General features: G+C 38.0%; 1 protein-coding gene across 5 annotated transcripts in view; it reads right to left on the bottom strand.

The window, feature by feature from the left end:
• EPHA7 (EPH receptor A7) overlaps positions 1-12,708 on the bottom strand; it is a 186,345-nt gene that overhangs the window by 150,780 nt on the left and 22,857 nt on the right. For all 5 annotated transcript variants that reach the window (XM_014964610.1, XM_014964613.1, XM_014964612.1 and 2 more), the window contains exons 2-3: positions 10,490-10,554; positions 5,312-5,981 (exon numbers count right to left, since the gene is read on the bottom strand). In XM_014964610.1, the coding sequence (XP_014820096.1) occupies positions 5,312-5,981; positions 10,490-10,554 (735 nt within the window). The remainder of the gene's footprint in view (positions 1-5,311; positions 5,982-10,489; positions 10,555-12,708) is intronic.

Here is a 12,708-nt window from a genome sequence, read left to right as displayed (position 1 = left end):
GATAGTCAAAGCTGGCTTGTTCTCATCCATAATGCTATCTCCACCATGTGGTTCTTGATCACTTCCATTTAACATCACTTTACATGTCTTTGGGCCACTGCTGGGCTGCTGCATCACCCAAACTACAATGGCTTGCAATCATACTAATCAAACTAATTCAGATGCTTCAGGTAAAGGAACACTAAAAAAAAAAAAAAAATTATCTTAGGGCCAGAAGGCAACCTGGAACAAATGATATGAAGCATGAAGGCATTAGTTTCTTCAGGTGATGGCTAGCCCCAACCACTGAGATCACGAGTCATTTTGTATAACTTCACTCAGAAACCACTCTTCAAAGAGGATGTGTTTAACAGTAGATAGAGCTCCTCTCCCCTTCTTTTCTCTGTGTTGACACATCCAAAAGTGTGAAAGACATAAACAAAGTAGATCAAAGAAACCAGAATGACTTAGGGGGGCTGAAAAATTTGTAAATATCATCCTCTTTATGAACACTAGACTGTTCTGAAAGAAAAATATAGCAAGAAAATATATCTTGCTACCACACCTCTCTAACAAGAAGGGCAGTCAGAAGACTCCAGGGTGAAAGAAAGCCAGAATGCTCAACTTGCTAGAAACTCCAAAGGGGACTAGAAGCAGAAATCACAGCTCTGCATTTCATAGTAGAAACACCTTCAGTATTCTTGACCATCTAGCCAGAAGGTCTTACCTTCACCTTAAAAGTATCTGGTATATTTTTCTGAACCTTGCTAGGATCCATTAGAAAGACACATGATTTTCATTTTAATCAAATAGTTCCTGTGCAGCTGGACCTGGGACCTGATATCAGATCCCATAGACATTTATTTTAAAAGGACAGAAAAATTATTAAATATGTTAGGGGATAAAAAGGGAAGGAAGCAGACACTCTCCTGTTGAGCTTCCACTAGCTTCAGAGAAAATGGTAAGACTGCCATTCTCTGCTCTGGCTCAATTTGCTGAGAATAATTACATTCTCTTCCCTAGAGTAATTTTGGAGGCAAACGGAAGGAAGGTAACTCTTCTTCAAGAAACGAAACATTTAGAATCTTGATGATATAAATGCTGTTGAGAAAAACTTTCTACCATTTTGCCCCTTCTCCACAAAGCAAAATGTTTTCATGTTGAAAGTGCAAGAATATCAAGATAGGTCACTCAAGCTGCAGGTCACCCACAGTTTTGGGGACATATTACCTGAGTTAAACTCTACACCCAATTAACAATATGCACAATTTGGACTTTCAGGAAGCATGGTATCATTTTTTTAATGACAACTTATTTACATTCTCCCCTTAATCCATTGCCCTCTACTAGTAAACTTGTAGCACATCAGCTCTTAAATGGAGTAATATTAAAAAACAAAACCAAAAAACAAAGTTAACAAAAAACCCCACAACCACACATACTTTACTACAAACGTGCAAAGCATAAGGCAAATTTGGTTTCTGGACCTGTTATCAAGTAATATTTCACAAAGTCAAGAGATAAAAATTTGTCCCAAGAAGAGAAAAAGAAGGAACAGATGCAGCTTGCAGTCTGGCACAGCGCACAGCACATGACAGAGTCTGGAAAGAAAAGCCTGTATCTCCCTTTTTACCTCACTAAGACAAAATGTACAAATAGCTATAATCCCCTCCCCATTTTGGGGCCAATAAAACAACTGTTAATACATATGGTATTATAAAATGTTTAACAGTAAAATGCACCCATTTGGCTTTCCCTAGAATTCTGAATTTTTGGACTTGATGCCAAATCATCTACGAGATTTCTCAGTTCAGTCATATTAAGAGATGCTTCCTACCTTCTGAAATATCACTCTGCTGCTCCAATTGAATAAATTTCTTTCTCTCACACCCCACCCCCAACTAACATGAAACAGATGGAAAATACATTACACTAGAAGTTCTCAAAGAATTATTTTCTCCTTCAAATAGCAATTTGGTCCATACACGCACAACATATCAACTGGACTCCACTGTGAGGAAAAAAATCAAAGTTAGACCTATTGGGAGCCCACTACAGCTAGTGAGAATTTTATTGGGGTTTTGTGGTTGGGTTTTTCTGTTGCCAGAATTGATGAAATACATCATGTTGGAAGAACTGAATATTTTGAAGTACCTTTCTGGTACCTTCACTAGTTACCTTTCAAGACAATCCTTTAAAATGTACAACTTCCACACAGCAGACAACGTAAGGTCAAGGAGATAGCATCCTTATACATAAGCAAAAGAATCTGCAATTCACAGTTCAGAGGCTCATCTAGTTTTCTCATGCCTGTTTCACCCAGATTTGAGATTTTGCTTTAAATGATGATTGTGAGCTCCCTGGAATTTGGTTCTCTTACATACATGTGTTATCACGAGAGATCACTGGGGTAGCATGGACACCTTGGCGCACCTATAGTGAGAAGTAGTGAGTGTAGATCTAAAAAAAAAAAAAAGATCAATTCAGCTCAAAAGATCAAGAGCACTGAAGAAGGAACACATGCGAGTTCATTTTCCAGGTTATGTGCTTCACGGCTCGTGATTTTTCTCTTCCTTATCCTTCCCAGCATTACCAGTTACTCATATTCACGAAACAACAACAAAAAAGAAAATCTTCTGGCAGAGTTCTGTATAAATCAAAATTAAATTGTTTTAGTATCTGAACTCAATAAATTTCACACACAGGAGAGAAGCTGTATGCAAAAGGAACACATTCTTCAATCACAGCCAGCCAATCAAGCCGGCGTAACAGAAATGAAAATCCCCACTGAGTTACAGGCTGAAGAGCTATTTGGAACTACAATGTGGCCATCTACTCCTACCTTTGCTACCACGCAGCCAGCTAAGGTATTATTCTGTATCTTTAAAAGCCCTTCCCATTGTGTTAAGTTAATTCAGCTGAGCTATAGCGAGCGTGAGAGAGGAATCACAGCCTCCTGCCCATCCTGACAGAGCACAATGCTTTCTGCCACGAGCAGTCCCAAAGAAGTCACGCAGCATGCCAGGTACAAAGTAGTTGCAGAAGTGAGCCCTCAGAAAGGGCTATAAAAGCGCTGGGTTAAGGAAGCACACGCCAACTTGCTTCTGCTTGATCTGTTACACAGCTTGACAGTAACAGATAGCCGGTTGCATTAGTGTCAATGTTCAGATAAGTTCCTCTCAATATCTGTCACAAAAACCAGACGCGGTATCAGTGTGCCAGCTGTATTATCGGTCACTACATAGTTGATCATACTTAATAACATCCTCCAGCACGGCCACGGCTAACAAGTATCACAGACAGCAATTACTAGTGTGCACCACAGTCACCCAGATCCTTCTGGCTCGGAGCTGCCAGCGACGCGCATTCGGCGAGCGCCTGCCTCCCACCTTTTCCCCTCTCAAATACATTAACTCGCCTCAATATGGAGCCCGAGTTTGTTTTGAAACTCTTAACAGGATCACTGAAAGAAAAAGAGGAAAAATACCACAAATGATCCTCTGGACTGTTTCCAGGGTAGCGCATTCTCCTAGCGATTGCTTTGGAAGCCAGCCAAAAAATGGGAAGTGTTCTTGCAAATGAGCACGCTACTACACTCGAGTGCAAGTTATCATTTAATTCTTTTGTCAACATCAGCACGGTTAGAAATTAAGAAGCTTGTTTAATAAACAGGTTACTTGAATTCCAGTTACCAAACACCGCATTTTTTTTCTCTGTTCACCCCAGCTCCTCGCTCAGTCAGCTCCTGTCCTCCCCACCCACTTCCCAACATACACTGCTTTCCTTTTTTTGGATGCTTTCTCTCCTTTATTGAAAGTCAAATAAAATTAGTATATTAATTACACCAACCATGACTAGGTCTGTAATCAAGAGCAAGTCAAGTAAGAATAGGAAAAAAGTCAGCCACTCCAAAAAAAAATTCAAAAACCTCAAAACAGGTTTCCATGGGACACCGGGCTTAATATTTTTAACAGAGCTTTAATACAGTCCACTGAATGGTTTTGTGGGGGCAGTTTTTCACATTATGATTACTCCTAATGAGATCACCCTCCGCAGTGTATAAGCCCTCATCCCTTCCCAACAGAACAATGACAGATTTGTGTGAGGCTACAAAGGCCTCAGATCAACTCCACTCACTTCACCTTGTACCAAATTTCCTGGTAAAAACTCATCAAGAACACAATCGTGTTTTTTCCTGAGGACAAACTATTAGTAATTATATATATACACATTTATTTTTTTTAGTTGGCTTCTAATCCTCTGTAGGGGATTTTGAAGCCCTCACACAGACATCTCAGACTCATTGACTGCTGCCAGCTTTGTTTTTGAAATTCTGTAGGTTTCTCCTTTTCATAGATTTGTGGGGTTTGTTTTTTTTTCCAGTTTTTGACTTACAACATTTCTCATCCACAAACGTCTGCCTTTCTTATGATTAAAATGTGGTGACATAACTCCTTGTGTTATGATAATATTGATATTGTGTTGTGTGCATGAAAATACCTGTCTTCAAACAAACTGCCTATTCTTTTGATTTTAGTGTAAGCAAAGACAATGAAATATCCTGTCTCATGCTAAGCAGAAATGTCTTACACATGTAGCCCCAGTGACAGCCGCACTAAGTATTATTCTAACAATATGGGTAACTGAATCAGTCTGAATTAGAAAGCACAACTCAGTAGTCTCTGATTTGCTAGTATTTCAAACTAATCACTACGATCCCACAGCAAGCCAACAGTTTAGTTTTATGAAAAAAGATATTGTAGAAAGGAAAACATGCTTTCCTCTGGAAAGCTGACATTCTGTTTGAAAGATCTAAAATGATACTCTTGTGTCTGAATTTGAACGCACTTACGACATGAAACTCTAACCCAGGCTTTATTGTGTGTGTATTCTTACCATTACTAGTCACACCTCATTCTTCCTCAGTTTTAGTTTCCTTAGAATTCTATCACAGACTATGTGAAAGAACAAGTTGTTTAACTTCTCATATCTGAGATTTTTAATACAATATTTTGTGATATGTATGACTTGCTCAGCAAGAGGTACAAGGAGTATAATCTTAAGTGGTCTAAAATGCTAATACTGAATCTATAGTTTTACTTCATCCAATTTTAAATTTGCTTGTTTAAATTTTAAAATGTACTACACAACTGTTGGTATCTGTATCCAGAAGAGCTGCCTGGTTTGGATTAGCCAGTGTGAAGCCTACAGATGAGGATTCAAAAACTTTAAAAGCAGACTGATGACATATTTCTCTTGGGAAAAAAAAAAAAAAAGTTGGTAGAACATGACCTATAATATGTATATTACAGCAAGTTGCATGTTTACTTACGTTCACATGTGTCTCCTTTTTGCTGGTATCCTGCTTTGCAGATACATTTTCCAATAGGCACTAACCATTCTCCCTCCGCGCTGCAGTGCATCTTCGGCGAGTTCTCTGCCTCCTCCTCTGCACTGCTGACACAAGTTCCTCGTACTTCAACTAAAGAGGAAAACTCTGAGCCAGTCACTGTGTCAGGAAAAATAGCTAAGTTCTCAATGATGGACCAGCACTTCTTGTAGTAGACTTTGACAGAGACCAAAGCAATGCAGGCCCCTACATCCTGAAATGCAAGATAGAATCCTTTTTTGGACAAAGGTCCAATTTCTCTCACCTCTGTGTTAAGTTTCATTTTTCTCTCCCCAAGATCACCCTGGGTAAAACTTTCATCTGCTGCAATAGTGTCTATTTTTACATATTGGTTTTCTCGGATATTCCTGCCAGTGTCGTAGTCTGTTTCATAATAATACAAGTTAAAAGTTTCTTTACAAGTCCCCAGAACTCCAGGAAGACTGTTACAATCCCTCAGAGTGAATTTCAGTTCTACAAAAATCCTTTGTGCATTGCTTTTTGCAATCCAGTTAGTCCGAAGCCAGTTGTTTTGGTTTGATTCCATCACCTGGCATACCTGGTATGTTCGTATAGGAGTGTAGTTTTCATCCAGTCCACTAATTTCTTCCCACTAAAACAATAACAAACAGTTAGTAATACAAAACAAGCATGGCACCAGATGTAGCTACTGTGTATTTTAAAAGCCTTCACACAACTCAGGTCTCCCTCCTTTTTAACAGTATGGTTTCATAAAAAGTAGATTATTGTTAAAAAACTTTTGAGCATCGAAATGAAGAAAATACATATGAAGGTGGCTGCAGGCTCTCTCTCCCTCCATGTCTTGCCCACATATAAATAACTTTTAAAAGTCATTGTTGTATCATGGACACAATTGTAAAGGGGAAGCTACAGAGAAGGCTGTTCAACGAACCAAGTTCTGATTACACTCTGGGCTCTCCCACATTTCCTTAAGGTCATGACAGTTTTGGGTGAGCAAAGACCAAAAGGAGGGAGGCAGTTTCACTTCCAGAGAAACCTAAAATCAGTCAAGTCTTAGAAACTAAAATTGCCTAATGTTACAGTACATAAAACTTGTGTACACAACACCTCCAGTGGAACTTTTCAGTTGTACAGAAAGTATGGGACTGGGTCCTGAAACTCATGAGTCAAACAATTTTCACTCCTATATGATGAAAGTGGCACAGAGAGAGAGAGGGCGAGAGAAAACAGACAGAATTAGAAATCTGAAAGCGAGAAAACGTTTTGGTTGTCCCCTTTTTGTTCAGCCCAGCTCCTGTTCTAGTTACAAACCAACAGAAGGTGAGCGGGAGCTCCTCACCTCACATTTTGTTCAGTGGCTGCATCCATATTAAAAAGGAGCAAACTTCATTTAGTTGGGAGTTCAAATGAGCCATGAGATTACACACATAATTAAGAACAACCCACATGACTGAAAGCCCGATTTTTGTTGTTGTTACCTCTTCAGGATACCAAGTGTGTAACAAACTGGTGAGCCTGTAACAGCCCCGTGGTCTTTTAACAGCCTTTGGTGGCGTGGGAATTTGCACCTCGGGCAATGGCAAACCTTCCACTGAAACCAACCAGGCGGATCTACCCAGGTGTAACCAAAACAATATCTCTCCCTCACCTTTTTTCGCATCTCTTGTAACATTTAATTCACTGCAGAAACCGCAGCTGAAGCAAATTAGGGTGTTTTTTTTTTTTTTTTTTTTTGAGCTATCCTCATCTGATGATATAGGCAACCATGACTTCCCCGTATGGCACTTAGCCCTCTGGCCCCGTGTCAATAATGCACTTAAGCTCACGCTTAAGATCAATGACAGTACTTATGAGCTTAATGGTAAGCATGTGCTTAAGTGCTTTGTGGGACTAGCATACTCGGCACCTCTGCAGGATGAGGCACCCACTGACATTCCTTACACCCCTAACCAAGCGTGGAAGGCATTGGTTTCCCAGCCTAGGAGCCATGCAGTGTAGAGTCCTTTGCAAGCCTATTTGACAACAAATGAGATCATTTTAATGTTGGTCTACTGCTCCAAGAAGAAGCAGATGCGGCTGAATTGATGCTGGAAGTTATCACCACAAAATATCTCATGGCTGCCGATGCTGAAATGCACAGAAGTTGTAAATACCAAAGCGCATTTCAAAGACCTACAGTTAATACAGTTGTGGGGTGTATGGTATTATATATGTGTATGGTATTAAAATACTGAAATACGTTATTAAATGCTCATGGAGTTAACTGAACTGATTGCATATGGATCTGGATTAATCCCAGAACAGAAGAAAGTCTACTTTCATAATTGATTTATGAGATGTGAATGAGTAACATTTCTTCTATAAGAACTATTACCAAAAAACCAAAAGAAACTAAAAGAAAAAAAAGGGACCCTAGACTAAGACTTTTGGCTCTGCGACATTGAAAAACAAAATAAAAAACACCACCAAAACCCACAAAATAAATTAAAAGACAAAAAGAAAGAAAAAGAAAAAGAAAACACAACCAAAAACCCCAAAATACAGAGATGACAAAAAAGGCATGAAACATAAAATTTTACTGTTTTTACATTCTCTGTTTCACATCAGGTAGTGCTGGGTTGGTTTTGTTTTGGTTTGGGTTATTTTTGTTTCAGATTGGTTTGGGGTTTTTGTTTGTTTTATTTTTTGTCTTGTGTAAGCAGTCCTCCCTCAAAACACCAAGCCAGATTCTGCAAGGAGATATTCCAGTTAGACAATGTATCGTATCTTTGAAATGAAAGTAACTCTAATGAACCACACAGAAGAATCTGACTCCTCGGGTTTTGATGTGGACTGCTCCATCAAAAGAAATCCTCACACCCACCCACCCACCAAAAAAAACCACCCAGACAGCAAACCAAACCAATCAACTAAACAAAATAATTTGAGAAAATGAAACCATTTATGATAAGACAGCACAAATGAGCCTTCTTGGAGTCAAAAGCCCGCTACATGAGGCTAACTGGAATCAGAGAGATTCTGATGCTATAGTCAAGGAAAAAAAAAAAAGCAAAACACTAAATTCAGATAAAGAGCCCTACTTTGTGTTATGCCTAGCTTTAGACCCTGAAGGTCTATCTTTCTGTATTTTTCCACCGCCATGGAATAAGATTTCCCTAAAAAATAAAGGAAATATGACTTATGATTCAATTTTGTAATCACAGAGCTATTATTTCAAGTAGTCCATTGGAGGTGTACCTGCTTCTCCGCAGGAAAAAAATAATACATCAGTACTTCAGGATATATTTTCACCTATGCCATCTGAGGACACATTTCATTAAACTCTTTTTAGGGTGATCAATTCCATGATAGCTTTTACAGCAAGAAAATTCAACTTTGTCCTCCTGCAACATATGGTGATACACATGCAGTTCTATTTGAATGTGTCCTGTTCTATTGGTTTCAATATATGGTATTTTAACTTCTTAGTTATCTTCATAATGTTTGAGATCATTGTTAGATGTAACATTTGCAGTTGAATGAGGCATTTAACGAGTGTCTGGCTGATATATTCCGTACTGTGATGATGCAGTGGTTTCTCTCAAGATTTTCTGTTTATTCCCATAAAGTCTTTATCACGTAGTAGAAAATTCAGTAATTAAAACTAGAAAAACACTTATTTTCAAAATTACATTATTTAAATAGTGCTCTTATGTTAATGTACAGGCAACTATTTCTGAATGTTCTCGTACTTATGAATCCAGTCATTAGTTTTGATTCACTTTAAACTCCTGATTGAAATTGGCTTCTACCTCTGGAAAGTCGCCTTTTACTATTTGTTGAATTTGACTCTCCTTTCATCTTTCAGTATGCTGACATGTGTAACATGTGTTGACATGTCTTTCATTATCTACAGGTTAGCCTAATATAATTGCCACCAAGCTAATCTTTCAAACACCTCTGGTAAAGGCTTCAATCAGTGCAAAACGCTAATGCCGAGGTTATTAGCCATCATACGCCTTGAGCTCGCGTTACATTCTTTCTGAAGTCCTTAGATTCGTTTCCAGTTTATGCTTGTATTGATTTTACGATCTTGCTTTTAAAGAAAGACACTTTCAGATTTTCATTCTTCTTATTTAAAGGATTTGTTACACTTTTATATCCCCGCTCACACTTCACGCTCTTCTGGCTCGAGATTTCTTAATGCGCTGAAGATTAAGGGCCTGATCCCCCAAGACCTTGCTCATGCAAGGAGTTGCAGTGGATTCAGCAAGAATGCTTCTGTGAGTAAGAACTGTCCACATAATGTATGATTTGTCAGACTGAGTTAAGGTAGGACTGAGCTAAGGTAGGACAATAAGCCCAATATACCTTTCTGAAAATGTTCTTTCTCGAGGCTTGAGGAAGAAGCGGGTTTATATCCCTTTTAATTCAGGCTGAAAGCAGCATTTCTCAACTTTATGTATATAATAAATAAGACAACAACAATGATGTTTCTAAACTACTCATTTTTTATAACGATGTACTTTACAATGGTACATTTCATGGAGTACCACGAGATTAATTTGTAAGCAAGCTGGAGGTGGCCATAACCACATAATTGGTGCCTAGTTCCAGATAGCAAGCTCCTCGAGACTTGGGGATGTTTCAAGTTTGGAATGTCATTTCAAACACATCTGCAGTATAAATGTTTTTATTTTAGAGCACTTCAATCTGTGCTATTCAATTACAAAGAAAACATCGTAAACAAATTTATGATCACCCATTATACAGAAAATGAAAAACATATTTTTAGAAAGTTTCCACACAGAAGTAAATCTGCTGCTTCTAAAGGAAGAAGGAAAAAGTGATTTAAAATACCCTGTTATAAATATACAGAGCCTTTCTGGCACAGCACAAAGGATTACACTACAAAACATAAAGCTACCGAGAACATTTAGGTGAATTTCTAAAGAGACTCTTCTTTTTAATTAGCTTGTACATTTGTACACTGTAATCTGAAATATGCTTCTTCCCGTTCTAAAAATGAAAAAGCCGTAAACACTTGGTACTATTACTGAGAGAAATATGAGGGGGAGCTAGTTTAAAGCAAGTCTTTCAATTGCTATGGTAAAATAACTGCTCATCTTCAGGAACTTAATTTTTGCCTGGAGTACTTACCCCATTGGGAGGAGAGGAAATCCATTCCAACTCTGTCTGTTGTGCTTTAGAGTCCAGCAATATTACTAAAAAGGAAAAAAAAGAAGAATTTCCACTGTTTGTTAAATATAGTAAGTAGGAATATAAAACCAAAGCACAAAGTCTGAATTAAAAAAAAAAGAAAGTTATAAAAAGAATGCATTTTTTGTAAAAATAAATAATTTTGCATCAGATTATTAAAAAAATAATCTGCAACCACAATTTTCTGCATTTACTTGTAAACAGATGATTAAATGATTATGTACCATACACATATAAGGAGACAGACATTAATCTTAACAATTTCATTGCTTAAATCAAAATGTATTGTTTTTCTTAGTGCTCTAAAGTGTTACTAATCAGTAATTAAGATGCATGTTCCCTTCATCTCCTTTGTCATAAGAAGGACATTTCCCATATGCTGGTTATTACAATGAACTTAAAACAAACAAATACACCCCAACATTTCAACACTTTTCCAAAACAATTTACACAGGACTAGTCTATGCCTTACTGGGAGTTGCGTTTCAAAAGCAATGGTCTTTTTCAGTTTGAAAGAAAAAAATACGTCCCTTAGGTGATAAAGCAGTAATTCTATAAACAAATGACAACCAGGAATACAGAAAATAAAAGACTCTGCAATTACCTCACACTTCACCTACAAAAAATACTACATACACAAAATCAGACTAATTCACTTTATGGTAATGACTTACTAAAATCTTCATGTCATTATACCCCAGTGAGGCTTCTATACAAAAAGACATCAGTTCTAGTAGCACTGCAATTATCTTCAGCTAAATGTAACCCCATCTCCAAAAGTGGTTAATCACAGCCTAATAAACTAACTCTTACATATTTTACAGTACATATTGAAGGTGATATTATTGATGTGCTGTCCTCCAAAAATACATTTCTATATATATCTTACATTTCCATTATAGCTATAAGCTTCCTTCTTAGCATATTACTCTAAGTTCTCTAAGACATTCAAATGGTACATATGGTAATATGTGAAAAAAAAATAAAAGTTAAATAACTTGCTGAAATACCTTCTTTCAGACAGTGGAGTGATCAACCATATACCTTGGTTTGGCACACTTTGAAGAATCTTTCTTCAAAGCTGCACATTTAACTTCATACTTCTATTTGATTAAATAAAAAGTAACGTTTCTGATTTAAATCTATTCAGTATATTTTTTAGCTATGAAGCTATTTATAACTTTCTACACAGCATTTAAGTAGTGATATTTCAATGTATGATTTAAGGCTGTAACCTGAAGCAACTTTTGTCGGGTCTTTTGCAACACTTATAGTTCTGGCTTCGGCCCTTTCTCCTAGGAGATTTTAACACAAAATTTCAGTGAATTACTAGAAAGATGAGATGACTAAAAAAAAAAAGTTATTTAAAGGTTCATACAGTAATATCTGAACACAAAACAGTAGCTTCCAGGCCTGTATATCAGTAATAAAGTGGAACTACTCATTAAAGAAGTTTGATAGTCTCTCTCTAGAGCGACTACCTGCTTATTTCATGATGCGTGGATTCGAGGGGCTTTACTTTATAACACTTTCTAGAGAAAAGCAGGTGGTGTGTGTGGTGGTTTGTGAAACAAGAACATTTATAGTGGTCCTGGACCAAAAAAAAAAAAAAAAAAAAAAAAAAAAAAAAAAATAAAAAAAAGAAGCTGCCCATGTTTTGCACTTTAGGCTTTACAAAAAAAAAAAAAAAAAAAAGAAAAAAACATAAAAATATAAAACAGTACCACGAAAAATTTAACCTTTTCAGCACCAGCACAAGGTCCCATGGATACAATTCACGATACGTTTTATTTGGCAGCAATTCTCCATCACATAGTAACGGGCGGGCTCCTCTCAGGAAGAAAAGACAATAAACAAACAAACAAGCAAACAAATACACACACAAACAGACACACACACACACACACAAACACACACCAGCCCCTGCTCCGCAAACACCCCTCGCCAAGAAACGTGGCGTTTCCCTGTGGCACCCAAAGTTCCTGGGGAACAGCTTTCCAGGCCAGCGGCTGCTGCGCGGCTGCGGCCCGGGCTGCGCAGGGCTGGGATGCCACAAAAAAGGGGGAATACGGTGCCGTGCCCCGCGCAACCCGCCGGCAGCCTCCGCGGGGGCGCAGCGCTCCGCGGAAGACGCCGCTTCGGGGCACCCCCCCCCCCCC

This window comes from Calidris pugnax, unplaced genomic scaffold, assembly GCF_001431845.1.
Source record: "Calidris pugnax isolate Ruff unplaced genomic scaffold, ASM143184v1 scaffold219, whole genome shotgun sequence".
NCBI classification, from domain to species: domain Eukaryota; kingdom Metazoa; phylum Chordata; class Aves; order Charadriiformes; family Scolopacidae; genus Calidris; species Calidris pugnax.
This window is presented reverse-complemented; position numbering and strand designations above follow the sequence as displayed.